This window comes from Antedon mediterranea, chromosome 1, assembly GCF_964355755.1.
Source record: "Antedon mediterranea chromosome 1, ecAntMedi1.1, whole genome shotgun sequence".
Lineage (NCBI taxonomy): Eukaryota > Metazoa > Echinodermata > Crinoidea > Comatulida > Antedonidae > Antedon > Antedon mediterranea.
The window spans coordinates 25,790,401-25,808,534 of NC_092670.1; the positions used below are offsets into that span (position 1 = coordinate 25,790,401).

An 18,134-nucleotide genomic window follows, 5' to 3' on the forward strand; every position below is an offset into this window, starting at 1 on the left:
TTCAGTGAGCCTTCTCCGGATGTTCCCCGGGACTATCCAGGTCTTCCTGACTATGCGGTGGATAACTTAAGTTCTCTGTCTGTGAATCAGCATTCTGTGGAAAAGGCACTTAGTAACATTGATATCAATAAAGCTACTGGCATTGATCAGATTAGTAACGTTGTCTTAAGAGGGTGCCTCCTCCTCACTCTCTTATCCGCTTTGCAAATTGTTTCAGCTATCTATTAATTCTGGGGTTTTTCCTTCATCTTGGAAACACGCTAATATTGTCCCAATTCACAAGAGTGGTCCCAAAAAACTAATCTGTAACTATCGTCCTATTTCGTTATTGCCGACTATGTCTAAGATTTTTGAGCGCATTGTGCATGATGGTTTGTCATCACATGTTGCTAATGCTTTAAGTCCTAGGCAGCATGGTTTTGTCTCTGGGAGATCATGTCAAACCAACCTCGCACTGCTTCTTGCTACATCATACGATGCAATTAACAGCAAGAAGCAGTGCGATGTGATTTACACTGATTTCTCTAAGGCTTTTGATTCCGTTTCCCATGATTTGCTTATTTTTAAACTTTCAAAATTTGGTTTATCTGGTTCACTGTTAAGTTGGTTTAAAAGCTATTTAACTAATAGACAACAGCGTGTTGTCATTGGGGGAGAGACATCTGATTGGCTCCCTGTGTTATCGGGCGTTCCGCAGGGCTCGATCCTGGGCCCGCTTTTGTTTAATTTATTTATCAACGATCTTCCTTTAAAATTTAATCATTCCGAGTCTCTTTTATTTGCTGACGATCTGAAATTGTTTAAAGTGATTACCACTCCACAGGATGCTTTTTCACTTCAGGAGGATCTGGATGGTCTCGTGGAATGGACGGAGAAGTGGGGGATAAAACTTAATGCTAATAAATGCAAATATTTATCTATAACACTTAAAAAAAGGCCTGTGCTCTTCAATTATAATCTGAGTGGACATGATCTTGAGATGGTTTATGTATGGAAAGATTTAGGTATTTTTATTGATAGTAAATTAAATTTTTGTTCACATATTAATCATGTGTTGTCAAAAGCTAATAGAATGATGGGCTTAATATGGAGAAATTGTAGGTTTATGAACGACGGCAGGGCACTTTTATCTTTATACAAATCTATTATACGTCCTCACCTTGAATATTGTTCCGCAATTTTCAATTCAATTTCTCCATGTCAGGCCCGTCGAATCGACACTGTTCAACGGAAGTTTGTTCGATTCCTGTCTTATAACTGTGTTAATTTTGCCTTTTCCATTGATTCTGTCAGCAATCGTCGAACGATATCTGATATGGTTTTTTTATATAATATTTTAAATTCTAAATATGACTGTTCATTAATTTCACTATTTAGTTTAAATGTTCCTGGTCGTACACGAAATAGACATTTATTGCATATTCCTTTTAGCCGTGTCGACTGTACTAAGAGGGGACTTTTTCATAGACTACCTTATACATTTAATAATCTAAATAGCAATCATATCGATATTTTTAATGATAGACTTGGTTATTTTAAGAGGACGATGATGTGTTCACTTCTTGAACAGTCTGCATAACCTGTTTTAATTGAAATTTTTTATGGCATGCCAATCTATGTTTTATATATATATATATATATTTTATCTGTATTTTATTGTTAACCGTTTTTGATGTTGTATTGTTTTATGTTTCAAACCTGTTAGTGGCGGTATTTATCGCTGTTGGTTTTGATTGAATAAAATAAAATAAAATAAAATAAAAATACCTCCATGATCAAAACAATCAAGAGAGCATACTGCGCGTGCACCGAATCGAGTTTTACGCGAACGCGATACTACTGTCTTAACGCGTAAGAAGAAGGCCCTACGTAAAATATAAACTGTAGCAATTATGAACGTGTTTTTTATGTTTTCCCTGTCACTGCTGTTTCTAATAATAATATCGCTATTATCAGGGAATGCAAAACATGTAGAAGGAGTTGTTAATTCTTTCAAGGTACAGTATAGGCCTAAACCTATTTAGTATTATTAAATAGGCTATCCCTAAGGCATCAGGCCTAGGCCTAGGCCTAGCTAGGTAGGGCTAGGCATAGCCTATAGGCGGCTAGGGCGCCTAGGCCTAGTTAGGCCCTATCTATACTATTACTATAGGCCTACTACACTAGGCCTAGGCTAGCCTAGGCCTAGAGAGAGGCACTCTAATATGGTGTTCACATAATGTCCGACACACATATTGATCAAAGTAAAATGGCTGATTTTTTAACAACTATGAGACAATGTTTTTATTTATTATATCTGTTTGTTTCATTGATATTTAAGTGAAAATAATCTTGTTTAACTGTGTTTTTAGTATTATAATATTATTATTAACGAGCCACCGGCACCTGCTTCGAGGCGGCATTTTAGCCTCTCAGAAAATAATTTTAAACTAGGCCTAGTAGAAGCCACCATAGCAAAAGTTATAAATTACTAATTAATACTGGTTGATAGGTGACGTGAGCAATTTAAAAGTATTTATTGCAAAAAAATTTAACATGTTTAATATTGAAGTTTTTCATGTCCTGTTTAATATGTCCAAAAATTTTCCACTCCAAAACCTATTAAAAATTATTGTTTTAACGACATCTTTTTATTTAAAGTGAGGACCAATATGATTATGACTACAGTAAACTTTATAAGTGCCAACTGGTGGTTTTATGGTGTTTGGCTATGATAAGACCATTATTTTTTATATTTGGATAAAACGTTTGTTAAAATTCTCTGACAAATTCAATTTTGTTTTACTCAGATGATGTTTTGGACATGGTCATGAGTGTTATGCTTGTACATTTTTTTGTGACATGTACTAATGCATAAAATAGCAAATTCAATTCATTGAACATGCTTAATATTAACAAGTTTTTTATTATTTATACTTTTTATTCATGTCCAAAAATGGCCACTCCGACACAAATTAACAATCCTTGTTAAAAAAAAAGACAGTTTTTATCATACTAAAGCTTAAAAAGTACAAAATGTTAACACTGTACACTTTAGAAGTGCCAACTGGTTGGTTTTAATGTGTTTATGGAATAGTAAGACCATTATTTTTTTAATATGGATAAAACGTTTGTTAAATTCTCTGACAAATTTAATTTTGTATTACTCAGATGAAGTTTTAGGCGTGGTCCTGAGTGTTATGGTTGTACATTTTTGTTTTGTGTCAATTGGTGTCATGTACTTATGCATAAAATAGCAAATTGAATTCATTTAGCATGCTTAATATAATAAAAAGTTTTTAATTTATTTATACTGTTATTCATGTCCAAAAATGTCCACTCTGACACAAATGAACAAAAAAAATGTCTCTGGCGGGATTAGAACCTGCGACCTCTCGCTTGTTTGGGCGATCTCTCGTTTACAGGGCGAGTATCATACCACTAGGCCACAGAACCATATATGGGCAATTTTTGGACAGTTTATATCATGGTAAAGCTTAAAAAGTACAAAATGTTAACGCAGTAAGCTGTAGAAGTGGCAATTAGTTGGTTTTATGGTGTCTGTAGCTATATAATACCACCATTTTTTTATTTGAGTCTAATGTTTGCTAATTATTCAACATTTATTGTTAAAATTCTCAGACAAATTCAATTTTTCCACTCATATGATGTGTATAAAGCGCGAGTATATTTTTTTAATTGATACTCTGTACTAGTAATTAAATATTAGCCAAATAAGCAGTGGGGCAATTCCATGGTCACTCGCATTACACATTACAGTCATTTTTGTTAGTCTAAGCTTTGTACTTTCTATACTAATTGGATTTTTAAGTCAATGTTTTATATGAACATACTTTAGGTGCAAGTCTTTAATAAAATACTATAAAAACAATTGTATGTCTTTTACTTTGACAATGACGCCATTGCGAAATTCTGTCACACGCATTACACAAAAAGGACACAACAAAAATTTGATTAGATTTTATAAGAACGTGTCCTTAAACTAAAAATATATGAATCAAAAGATCTTATATTTTTAATTGCTGTACTTTTAAAGTATAAAATAGGATAATAAAAAAATTCAACATTACATAGATTTTAAAAATATTTTACATTTTAACAAAAAAGTCCCGTCACCCGCATTACTGTCACTCGCATTACCGTAAGAAATGAACTTAGTATTTACTAAGCAAAGCAGAAAGAAAAGTAGACAATAATTAAATAATGCCACATTAAACCACCCAAAGAATGTTATATCAATTTTCAAGTAAAAACTTTTATTTTAACTCATTTGGATGAAGTTCTAAAGGACATCATCTATTTTTACTAACAGAACATCTTGTTTTTTACAAACACAGTAACTAACAGAACACTTATACGGTCACTAAAAATGAAAATAGAAAATTCAAACAGCCATTTTACAAATTATGGAACTCAAAGTTCTTCGCAAACCAGCATCAAGCATTCTTTTTGCCCTGGTAGTGGCTTTAGCAAAGCCATAGCACTTCTAAAAGGTGATGGCCCGTCTGATGCCAAAGCAGCCTTCTTTGCTCTGAACTAATAGCCACAGGTTTTCTATTAGCAACTTTAAGAGCATCAATCTTCTGCTTCTTCAAAGCTGGTGGCAGAGCTAGAATTTTCTCTTTTCTTTTACTTTTTTACTTCTTTTCGAAATTTCATTTTGTTTGTTTCTGTATGAGGTGTATTTTCCCTCGGCTTTCAGTTTTTCTAGGTACTTTCTCTGTCGTTCGGCCATTTCTAAAGGCAGGATGCAAATGTGAATGATATTTTAAAATTATTTTTAAATAATAAGCAATTATATATTTTGTTTTTAAAACTACAATGTTTTAGACCTGGTGGTGTAAAGTATGCCTAGTAAATAATAATATATAAATAATAATATATAAATAAATTATTATAGCCTAGGCCTATATGCGGTGTTTTCAAATTATAGAATTTGAAATAATTAACACTAACAATATAAGAAAAAAAAACTTAAAAATTGTGATTAAATATAAATGTATACTTATTCTTACCTTCTTATCTTCACAAAAGATTGTACCAAATTTGTTAAATCTCACCAGATTTAGTGTTTTTTATTTAATGAGCTCTTATAATGATTGATTTTTCAAATGATTTAACTGCAAAAAGGTCGTTGCTAGGGATTGTGCCCTCAACAAACCTAATGCTATAATATATATTATATAATTATTATACTGTAGTGCCTCCAAATAAGGGCCAAATCACACATTGTATTATGAAATTAATAATTAGAAATACTAATTCTGGGACTAATTCATAACTAATGATAGATTAATTACTATTTTACTTTACAAAAAAAAGAGTTTTAGTAATGTCACTCGCATTACATTGTCCATTTTTGAACGTCACTCGCATTACATGTCACTCGCATTTCACTTTTCAATGTCTCAACAATTTTGTATTTACGGGGATTTTTTATTTTTATTTGTCAAATTTTAATTGTTCAAAGTAGTATAGCTAAATTATAAAATTTCATTAAAAAAAATTATCATCATGATGGTATAAAAAAAAAATCATTTTTTTTGTCACTCGCATTACATACCCTAATATATAACAGAATATACACAGCACTCCTATATGGGATATTCAACATTTGTAGTTATATCATATTTTCCATACATCTTAAGTGTACTACCGTATTACTTAGACATGTTACTTTATAAATATTGCTTTGTTGGGAAAATAATAATCAGTTAACGTAATTACCTATTTTTCACACCTAAAAAAAATATATATTCAACATTGAATAAACGTAATTTTTTGGCTGCAAAAAGTCATAAATGAATTGAAAAAGTTAAAAACCTAGTTCCCACATATTCAAAGAGTAACATAAACACAAATTTTGAGCTGACTAATTAATTTGAATTTTTTTGGTCATGTCCATGTTTGCATGGAATTGCCCAGTGGCTTTTGTGTTATAATAAAAAATATTGAGATGTTGATTTCCAAATTTTTCAATAAAATTCTTCCAGTTACTAAATTCCTACTATTACTGTGAAAATGTCCGGATAGTTGTAGCTTTAGAATATTATTTTTCATTAAATATGAACCTGTATGTTTCAAAATTAATTGAAAAATATGTAAAAAAAGAACTTTGAATGTTTGACCCTGTTAGACACTTGCGGCCTAGGTTACTGTGAAATTGCCCATATATGGTTCTGTGGTCTAGTGGTATCATACTCGCCCTGTAAACGAGAGATCGCTCAAACAAGCGAGAGGTGGCAGGTTCGAATCCCGCCAGAGACATTTTTTCATACAACTAAAAAAATACGACAAACTTTCGCCAATGATCTATGCTTGACGCGATTGTGAGATCATGTTCCGAATATGAGCACTGTTTCTATAATTTGACAGTATGATTTATATATAATTTACACAGTGCTACGCAACACAATTGATTTATATATATCACTACCTAGCCTAGTCAAAGGGCATCCTATTGGTTAACGAAACCGATCAATGTATCAACAGTAACATTTTTATTTTTAGAGACAGTAACACAATATTTAAATTGAACGTGATTTTACCAAATACAGAGTTCTTATTCTTAGCTCTCTATTAATGTTGCTCTTTTGGAGTTCCATAGAAACCAAAATATTGAGTATGCGAGATTCGCAAACAGTACGGCAAGAAAAGAAAAACGTCTGTAAAATCATCAATTTAAAGGATGTATTGTAAAACAATGCCTCGCATAAATCCTTGACTTGCCTCGCGTGCCTCGTAATCTTGTTCTTGTTGAGTACTGTATAAGAAATATTTAATTTGATAAATTATATAAATGAATATTTTGATATAGGATTTCGTGTTTCTGACCGGATTCGTGTTCCAACCTGGAGAATACGGTGAGATGGATTATACGTTTACATACCAAACAGTAAGATTAATTGTCTGTTGTTAATTCAAACAACCTTATTGTCCACAATGGAAATTATTTTGATCATAAAACTCATAATAAAGGCATTACAGTAGTTTTAGACAAATGTTTTAAAAATATGTTTAAAAAACCCTTGGAAAATCATTTCATTAAAACAACAGTATTGTAAATACCACCGGAACGAATTATGAGAGACGAGTATTGTCATTTTAAAAATGGATAATGTATTGTTATTCAAAAGAGTTGTTCATAAAGACCGTTGGTTTATGCATGCTCCTCCTCCTAGGCTACCCCTTTTCATGAAAAGAAATCAAAGAATGTTCGAACTGTGCGAATAAAGACTAGTGGCACCCGAAAACAGACTTTAATTTAATTTGTATATTTGTAGAGCAAATGTTGTTATCAGATGCTAATTTTCAATGACGAACCAAATCAGTGGCCGTATATTCAAGAAAATGAAGACTTTCTTGTAACTATGATTTCGACTTGTTTAGTGATTGATTTATATGCTGCTGTATTTCAACAAATCATTTATCTAATAATGTGCTTTATATGAATAATTTTAGTTCGAGCACATAACACATTTCTCTGTGAATAAACTAAAACTGAATAATTGTGTATTGTTTTAGGATTGCATGACGAAGAAATCATTAATTCCGAGCCATTATAATGGTAAAGTTACTCTCAGTACTTCACATAACTGTATCATAAGAACAAATTCCGACACAGAAGAAGAGGTAATAGTAAGACTAACATTATTAATATTAATTAGTATACAAATAATTAATGTTTATGAGTGGAATGTTAAAAAGAATGGCATAAGGTGATGAATGATTACATTACATTAGGCCTACTTGTAGGCCTACCATTCCACGAATATAAAACATTCAGGTCTAGGCCAAGCAAAGAAAGGCAATGATGATACCATTACGAGACTTTGCCAGGCAACTGAGACTGGTTAGTCTAATTTTGTTTTTCCAATAATTCTACGCCTTGTAGAGTTGTCCCCATTATTTAATGAAAGTCATTTAAACAGCCTAAAGCTAATTAAAATTTTGGTTTTGTCTAAATTTGTACTGTATCTCTCCAAAAATTCCGTCGCGATACGAACGAGTGTTCAATGTTATTGATTTAAGAAAAGGCGAAGCTGTTCAGTTCAGAATTACAGTAACTGTCTTTGTCTATACGCGAAAACATTTTTTTTTTCATACTACAGTTTTTAACGATCGTTAAATAGTGTTACTATTGAACGCAAGGTGATCCATAATCAAATGACATGAATTTATTTATCATATAATATATAAAAGCCAATAGCAACAGTTAAACATCCCATAAGCAAACACAAAAGTATTAAGTATAAATATTATCCAATTACGATGTCGAAATTTTGACTTACTTTTTCAAATTTCGACAAAACAAAAACAATTTAAAACAATTAAATACAGTGCACATTGACTGCCGTTCAAATCCCAGTCGGCCATCAATGTTTAATGATAGTGTTCAAAAAATTTAAAATAAGAGGTTGTCTGTTATGGCCTAGTAGCAGAATTGACCTGGCGTGCGTGAACATGAATTATAATGTGCACTGTAATTTTGTGTTATTTTTAATTTTTTACTATTTCGAAATGGTAAGTCAAAACTTCCACATGGTTATTCGAAATAGCTATGTCGAATTTTAACAAATGTCAAAATGTGAGTCAGCATAGCTATTAGTCAGAGAGCCCGTAACATATTAGTTCACCCCATACCACCCAGAAAGTTTGACCCCTTAATGCCTTAATGTTGTTAATACTATCAAAAACATTCCAAAAAAAGGTTGTCAGTCTGACTCCGGTCGTCGGTTATAGTCTCCAGACCCTCTTGAACCAAAATTTGTAAAAACATAGAAGTGTGTCAGGACATAACAAAACAAAAAACAAAACTTGACAAAATATCAGGTCGGAAAGGTCAGCCCCCTTTAAAGTTACCCTCTACCAAACACGTTAATTTCACCCCATCTCACCCATGAACCAATATTAATTTGTACAAACATTATATAGTGTGTCAATAAATAACAAGGCCAACAGCCATTAAGTCACGTGCTACAATGCATAGTGATACCGGACCGACAGACCGACAGACAGACAGACCGACCGACTGACATAGTGAACTATACTGACCGAAATTACTGAACATGTTTAAAAATGTTGAAATGTTTAAAAACATTTATATTTGTTTAATTTACACGTGCGTAGCCTGTCACTTTTGACGTGCTCGTATAACGTAATTTCGAGTTGAAAAGTAAGTCAAGAAAACAGAAATCGGGCAAAAAGAGTGCGCAATAACATTTAACGCGCAGTGCGCGCGCAAAAATATGCGCACTCATGGCAATTTTGTAAACGCTTAAAATTGCCTGAAACGTACTCTTATTTCATCGAAAATAAATTTTGAAAATTTTAAGCGCGCGTACGCATGCGTTACATGCGCTACGCACGTAATTGTATTGCCATATGATGATTTATGCCCTGAAATTTATGAGTACCAACTTTTATTTAATTGTGATTCATGGTTGTGAAGATATGATTACAAATGTGATTTCGTTAAATCGTGCGTAGACCGCGTAATTTTTTATTGCGCACCGTGAAAACATAACCACATTGATTCCTGGCCATAAGGAATATACTGTGAAAAATTGACCTAGCTAGATTAAACTGATATCAAGATAAGGTCAGAAAGCGATAAAACGCATAGTGATACCGGACCGACAGACCGACAGACAGACAGACAGACCGACCAACCGACCGACATAGTGAACTATAGAGTCGCTTCCACGCGACTAAAAATTGTACGCTAATCCCCAACTATTCAGACACACATTCTTTTAGCGTCGTACGCTATAAAACGGTCTAACGCCATGGGTCTGAACAGCCAATAGGTTTAACCTTTCAATGTTTCCATAGTTTTTAGTCGCGTGGAAGCGACTCTATAGTTCAGTCGGTCGGTTGGTTGGTCTGTCTGTCTGTCGGTCGGTCTGTCTGTTGGTCGGTCTGTCGGTCCGGTATCACTATGCGTTTTATCGCTTTCTGACCTTATCTTGATATCAGTTTAATCTAGCTAGGTCAATTTTTCACAGTATATTCCTTATGGCCAGGAATCAATGTGGTTATGTTTTCACGGTGCGCAATAAAAAATTACGCGGTCTACGCACGATTTAACGAAATCACGTTTGTAATCATACCTTCACAACCATGAATCACAATTAAATAAAATTTGGTACTCATAAATTTCAGGGCATAAATCATCATAAATGGCAATACAATTACGTGCGTAGCGCATGTAACGCATGCGTACGCGCGCTTAAAATTTTCAAAATTTATTTTCGATGAAATAAGAGTACGTTTCAGGCAATTTTAAGCGTTTACAAAATTGCCATGAGTGCGCATATTTTTGCGCGCGCACTGCGCGTTAAATGTTATTGCGCACTCTTTTTGCCCGATTTCTGTTTTCTTGACTTACTTTTCAACTCGAAATTACGTTATACAAGCACATCAAAAGTGACAGGCTACGCACGTGTAAATTAAAAAAATATAAATGTTTTTAAACATTTCAACATTTTTAAACATGTTCAGTAATTTCGGTCAGTATAGTTCACTATGTCGGTCGGTCGGTCTGTCTGTCTGTCGGTCTGTCTTGCGGTCTGTCTGTCTGTCTGTCGGTCCGGTATCACTATGCATTGTAGCACGCGACTTAATGGCTGTTGGCCTTGTTTTTATGGATTTTGATTTTCCATACAATCAGAATGAAGAATTTTTTTTACTGGACGGCTGCGTAATTAGCATAGACAAAATTTTTATACAAACATATTGAGTTAATTTTGACGCCAAATTGTTCACAATGTATATATTTATATTAGCTCTAACAGATTTTTCTTTTGTAAAATTGACCGGAAACCTCATTTTTAGCAATGTTGATCTTTGATCTAATTAACGGCAGGTTGGAGAGAATTAAAACAAGATTTAAATTGTTCCCAAGGTATATATTTAGTCTATATTCAGTCTAACAGAAGATCTTGCTTGAAAATGTCCAGAAGTGTGGTTATTGACCTTTGACATAAATTAATAAATTCATAGACCTAATTCAATAAATATTTGTCGTAGGTGTCAAATTGTTCGCAATAGATATGTTTATACTTGTCATAATGCAACATTTTTTCAAAAAGTGACCGGAACATGCATTTTATGTGTATTAACATTTGATCAGCTTTTCCCATCTAAATAACATCGAAAATATGTATAGGAAAGGGTGCCTTCTCCTTATGAAGTAACCTATAAAGTTTTTCAGAATAATCTTACATGCCTTATGGGATCGGTTCTGTTCTCTATGGGCCATACCGGCTCTGTAATGGAAAAGGGTCAAACATTTGGTATCAATAGGCTAGCCCAAACAGTAAAAAGTTGCCTGTACACACAGGATTCTAAAATAACCCATATGGATTTGCCCTAATGAAACCTCTAAGGCCCTTTTGGGATCTATGTTTGCTACTTAAGGCCCTGTATTAGAAATTAATATGGGGTAATAGTTCATATTTATTTATTTATTTGGTGACCCATTCACCTTTGGATCGGTGGCACTCACTACATGCGGTGCGGTCATGAGTTAATTTTGGTGTCAAATTGTTCACAATGTATACGTTTATATTAACTCATGTCCAGAAATTCCTGAGATATAGCATGTTTCTATGAAAATAGCGGCCAGTTTGTTTATGCTAATTATGCAAATTGCTCAATGCTGACACAGCCGTCCAGTAAAAAAAATGCTTCATTCTGATGGTATCGAGAATCAAAATCCATCAAAAAAAACTATAGAAAACATTGCAAGGTTAAACCCCTTGGCTTCCGGAGTATGGGGCGACATTAACAAGTTCGCTTCGCTACAGGTCCTGTCGACGGCCCTGGACAAGCACATTTTTCAGCCGTGCAAACGCTGACTAAAGCAAAATAGGTCTATGGGGGAAAATGTCACCTTTTAATAGGCTAGTACCTCAATTTTCATATTTAAAATATCAATTTTTAATACATTTATGAGAGTGTCATTACCGACCATCTAGAGAGGTGTTATATTTTCAAAATCGACTCAACTCAGCCCCAACCATGGTGGTATGGGGTGAAAATATATGTTACGAACTCTTAGCCTATATTTTATATTCAGATAGCAGGATTAGGCTTTCGCTTTCGTACAAACTGAATAGGCTTTTTTCATTACGTTGTTCCAGTTTACGGGATATTGCCACCCAGGCTAGGGAGATGCAACTATATTGATAATGTTTGATTTTAAAAATAACTACTGCACTATCACATTCTTTCTGAGGAAACGTCATAAAAAGAATATTAACATTTTATAAAAATGTTAAACTATATAAAAAGTATTACAATTCTTTGGCCTATGTACAGAGAATTGTTACACATCTTTCATCTACCTAAAATTGAATATGAAAATATAATATTAAAAGGTACTGTACAGAGTTATAAAGTCTTACACATTAATTAAAATAAGTAAATATCTTTACCGTCTTTTTAAAATTGCCCATGATTAATAATTGCATGCGATCTTGGCAACAAAATAAAATATGGAAGTCATTTTACCCTTTGTTTTGGAGACATGAACCTTATTATCCTCTAGTGGAATAATTTTGTGTATGTTGATAATTGTTGTATAAATAATAAATATATTGTTGCAGGAGTTTTATTGCCACGGAACACGTCATTTCAATGTCATAGAGGAACGATGGTGGTACATTACCATAGTACATTGTGGCGGTGATGGAATTCATAACTTTCATTATAACATGGAATTTATCAATGGAAAACATAACTTTGACAATCATTTCTCAGCAGATGAAAGATGTAGGTACAGTATTCCTAAACTAGAAAACAAAGCTTGTACCAGATATAAAAAAAAAGGTTTACGGCCATTTTGGAAAGTGTAGATCTACATTTTGGCATCCATTTTGTTTTATGAAAATTAGGAGCTATCATTTTTTTATTAACTACCATAAAATGCACCTATTTTTTAGAACTTAGACTTAAATCGCTACGTTTGTGTAAGTGCTGTTTGGATGGTGGTTGAACATGAGGTGATATAAGAAGCGGCTGGAGATGCGGTGTATTAACAAACTTTTTATATTTGTTTTCATTTATTTGTTCGACACAAGCGATCAAGGGGTTGCGACAGCAACACGCGCCATGACACGTAAGTGTTCGCAACCCCTGTGTAAGTGGTGGTGATACGTGCGTCTTGTTGAGGTGAGGTGATTTCTCATCGATGGCAATGATTCATGTCCAATTTATGGTACAGTATTGCGCAGGGGCGGATCGAGTAATTTAGTGGGTGGGGTGTACCTTGCGAGCGGACCAAGACGCTTGGGGGTCCAGGGGTGAAGCCCCAAAAATGTTGATGTTCTAGCGTATTATCAGTCGTTTTAAAACGATTTACGAAAATCTCGTACCGTCAATTTACATTATTTTGATTGTGCGCTACAACTCTTATGTCATGGTTAAATAATTAAAATGACGAACAAATTACTCGATGGTCTTTATTTATTTTTGTATTTCTTCTTCGACAACATAAACATCACTTTGCTTCAGTTCTAATTTTTGCAGGTTTTGCTGAAGATGTTTTAAGTAGGTATACTACGGTGAACGAAAAAGACAGTTGACCTAATTTAAAAGACCAATGGTAGTTGTAGAACATGTTCTGTTCTGTTGTGTTATACAAGCGATGTATATATATGTGATATGATGTTAAGAGCTAAAACACATAAGCTATCCATTAGCTTCGTATTGATCGGAATTTTTGTTTACTGTTTAACAGTTTCAAAATGAAGTCATAAACTGTGCTCCATTAGGTTGTCAGGCGGAACGTTAAATCGACGGAATGTAATCTCAATGAGCGGAATGGAGTTTAGTGGACTTATACGCATTCGTATTTTAATCTTTTGTATAAAATTACCGTCTTATATGATTAATTATAATGTTAATTTTAATTCAAAATCACAGAGAAACATAAATAATAATTGCATGCATTATTTTATTAACTTTATTTGTACAGATATTCTGCAAACTGACACAGTATTCCTTGGACTTTATCTAATAGTCTGTAGCTGCCTGTTGAAGTTTAGAAGTTAGTAGAGAAATTATTTATCAAACACATGTTTTTTCTCAGAATGTAGTAAATACTTACTTTAATAAGCTACTTTTTTTATTTCAGAGTTGATGCTCAAACGTCAAACCACCTACTACCAACTATTTTCATACTCATGCTATCTACAAACTATTAGCCTCTTGTTTCAGACAATTGCCTTTTGGAATTATGCGAGTAATGGTGTTGGATTTGAACCTTTAAAGAAACTTGGTAAGGTTGTCTAATCTATCTATGACGAATATGATGAGTATAAATATAAACAAATTAAGGTGGCCATTTGATGACGTCACAATACCAGATATGCCATAATTGTCTCGGAAATAAAATTGGAATTTTAAACAAATTCGATTATAGATAATCGAGATACGCTCTAATGATTGACCAACTATGACAAAAACAAGACAAATTATGATGGCCACAGGTGGAATGTAAACGAATAATATCTACAACTCAGTAGCTCCCATAATAAGTATAAAAAAGAGAGCAGGTTTGGTCACCTTTCATTCCGAGGAGTTATAGATTAAACATTAAAATGTTCCACTGCCATGCACACGACGTAAGTGTTTATAATTTTACCAAATGTGTCGATCTTTTAGGCAAAATGATTTCATCGACATCTGCCCTCCTGTTTGCCCTCCTACTAATCGGCATTGCTAAAGGATACACCGTCACACGGTTTGTTTTTTTCTAACTATACTATTTCTATCCATCCTACTATAAATGTAAGTTTGTACAGTTTATTAAATATAAGAGTAGAGAATAGAACTCATTTCTATTTCATTGTCTTTTAATCATACATTACAGTTGTGATAAAGTTGAAATAAAGCTGTAGGCCATATCATACTACTGTACATTAATTTTTTTCATCATAAAGAGTTCGTTTAAAACTAATCAAGCATCTTAAGATCACCGTCTTTGCCTGCGTGTACTTATTTGCTGCCTTCGGACTTTACATCGTGCACGAATTGGTATACGACGCACGTAATGTCATCAGCAAATCATTTCTTGCACTTGCAATTGTTGTATTGCAGTTTATTGGTAAGTAACTCTGGTTGTAATTGCTACAATTCAAACCGCCCCAGCCACCAGTCAAATTAAGTATCATTAACTTTATCTATCCGGTCGAGAAGTAACCATCCCTAAAATAAAGCTGCAGGAAAGCACTTGAATATGAATACTCGATATGCCACAAACAAACAACATGTACAAAGCCTTTATTATATATTTCAGGATTGGCTTGGATTTACTATGATTGTTACTGTACTATCACACAAAAAGGTATTAAAATCACCTTCTGTGTTCCTTTTGCTATTGGATTTACGCTGTGGTTTATTGGAATTCCAACCAAAGTTTGGTTGTCTGAACACTTCGTAAAATGGAAAACGTGAGTCAGCTGTGTTATTAATATTACACTCCTATTTTCAATACTTTTAACAAGCTAGCAATTTATTTTCAGGATGGACCTATAAATTGTCCATGGTCAGGGTAAGGTTTATCTTCAATTCCCTGGTTCTTGAATGGTCACATCAACAACAATCACATTTATTGGAAATTGTCAGTCGAACATAATACATGTCACAAATTTAAGCTTATAAAGAAAGACATTATTTCAAATCTATAGAATACTAATCGGTTTTGTTTGTAGAATATTGCGACATGCGTCGAGAATTACACCATTAACCTTTTACTTTTAGGGCCAAAATTGTTAACGGTCTGGAAGTCGCCACTATGTTTTATGGGCACATATTATATCTAATTTGGACACATATTGGCTACAGGTTCCAATCAACAAACATTGTAAGAATTGATATCTTCATTATTTACTATCCTACATTTTTGTCAAGTTTGATTCTACATAATTTAATAATTGTTACAATAATAAATAAACTGTGTATATTGTAAAATATATATTATTTCTATTCAAATACAACGTATAATAAATAACATATCTATTATTCACGAAATGGTATAAGTCAAATGTTCTAATACAAAATAGGTTGATATTGTGAACCATGATGATAAAAATCAAAAAGAAAGGCATTATCTGTCCCATGTTGGCACAACGGAAGCTAAATATGTAAGACATTTACATTAATTAATTGTAATACTTGTCTAAATAAACCGTTATAGGCAAGTAAAAAATAGTTTGATTATTGATAGACCTACAGCTTCAAAAGGAATATTACCTATCATTATTTTGCTAGAAATAGCATTGAGAAAGAGCAGTGTGCATAATCGTAAATTTGGTGGCATATATTCCACTAGTCCTCCACCCACTGCAGTACTGCTGTAATTTCCTTTTCTGATCATCTCAACCATTATTTCTATTCTTGAAATAAATCAGCAACATTGTCTAGCATGTTCAAATAATATATACTTGCTTACTATTCAAATAATAGTAACTTATTTATTATAATTTTAATTTCAGGTGACAAAATCCGAATATGACGAATCGTCGGTCATAGCAATCAATGTTGACATAGTTAATAAAGATGGAGAATTATAAAATGAGCAGGATTTTATGATAAAATTTTCAGAACACAGATGGGATTTAATGATCAAAATTTCGTGGTCGCAATTTTCGAAGCGGGCAAGTCAATCGTAAAAAAAATCAAAAATCTTGAAAAATTCCCATTCAAATGTTATATTTAATATAACATTTGAATGGGCATTTTTCAAGATTAAAAAATAACGCTAATCCCTAAATTTAGCATCTTATATTGCTGTCATAAATATCTGCCATTTACAATAATTGAATTTTAAATGAAATTTCAATAGTGAAAATGTTTCTGTTTTCTGTAAGGTGTCTCCAATGTAATGTACAGCTTTCAAATAATGTTTTTAGAAAGGTCATTTAATACACGTTAAACACAAATTTCGTTGGAGACTAACAATCTAAAACCAAGGGACCACTGTCGTATTTGACATAGACAAATATTTCTGCCTTCGTATAATGAAGCATAATTATTGAGAGGTAAAAATGAACGGTGAATAGCATAAAAGAGGTAAGCGTTATGTTTACTGACTTTAGGTTAGCGAAAAAGGTTACACATACTCAAGGACAGTGGTCACCGTTTTAGATGTAGGCAAGTCCATCGCTAAAAGAAATCATTTATATTATATTGCCATCTCTTAAATACCATGTGTGTTTATTGATATTCTGTAATACATTTTTACTGATAATGTAATCCTTACCTTTTATAATTATCTCAAGAGGGACAAAAAAGGGTGTATTGTACTTTATTATTAGAAAAGAGGTTCTTTCATCCTTTAAAACTTATTGTCAACCTTTTATTGTGGATGAGGGGTCCCCGCTAACTTCGCATATTTATTTTCTTTTATTACTAAAATATATTCATTTCACAGAGTGGCATTTCGTAATCTTGATAATCTTAAAATATTCATTAACATATTCTTTCTTAATATATTCATTTTCTTAACATATTCATTTCTTAACATAGGTTATAATTTTAGCAAATTAATTTCTTAACGTAATCATATTTTTGCATATTCATTTTAACATAATCATATTTTAGCGTATTATTTGTTGTATATTAATTTCCTTGTCATAAACATATTTTTATCATATTCATTTCTTAACTTGTTCATTTCTTAAATCATTTTAATAATTTCTTATTATAATTATAATTTTAGCGTGTTCATTTCTTAACATATTTATTTCTTAACGTAACTGTTCATTTCTTAACACATTCTTTTCTTAATACATTCTTTTCTTAACGCATTCATTTCTTAACGTATTCATTTTCGAAGTATATTCATTTCTTCTTAACATATTTATTTCTTAACATAATTATAATATTCATTTCTTAACTATTCATTTATTATCATACTAACTTCCAGGGAAGTGTGAAACTAGCGTAATTTCACTCTTTTCTTTTAATTTCATAGTATACAGCATTCATTTCTTAGCATATTAACTTGATATCATTTTTAACATGTTTTAAGATGTTTATTAAAGTATAACTGTGGGTCAAAATTAACGTCCACTTGAAATTGTTCTTCCAGATATTGGGAATATCGTAAATCTTCTAATAGTTAC

General features: G+C 32.7%; 1 protein-coding gene across 1 annotated transcript; it reads left to right on the forward strand.

The window, feature by feature from the left end:
* Nucleotides 1–1,865: 1,865 nt before the first annotated feature.
* On the forward strand, nucleotides 1,866–17,593 carry LOC140048603 (transmembrane protein 145-like). Its single transcript, XM_072093357.1, has 13 exons — nucleotides 1,866–1,997; nucleotides 6,818–6,895; nucleotides 7,284–7,364; nucleotides 7,525–7,632; nucleotides 12,612–12,777; nucleotides 13,982–14,053; nucleotides 14,141–14,284; nucleotides 14,671–14,749; nucleotides 14,949–15,112; nucleotides 15,305–15,458; nucleotides 15,769–15,871; nucleotides 16,071–16,151; nucleotides 16,503–17,593. Exons 1-13 carry the CDS (start codon nucleotides 1,893–1,895, stop codon nucleotides 16,578–16,580), a joined length of 1,413 nt encoding a protein of 470 aa, XP_071949458.1. The 5' UTR covers nucleotides 1,866–1,892; the 3' UTR covers nucleotides 16,581–17,593.
* Nucleotides 17,594–18,134: the final 541 nt, after the last annotated feature.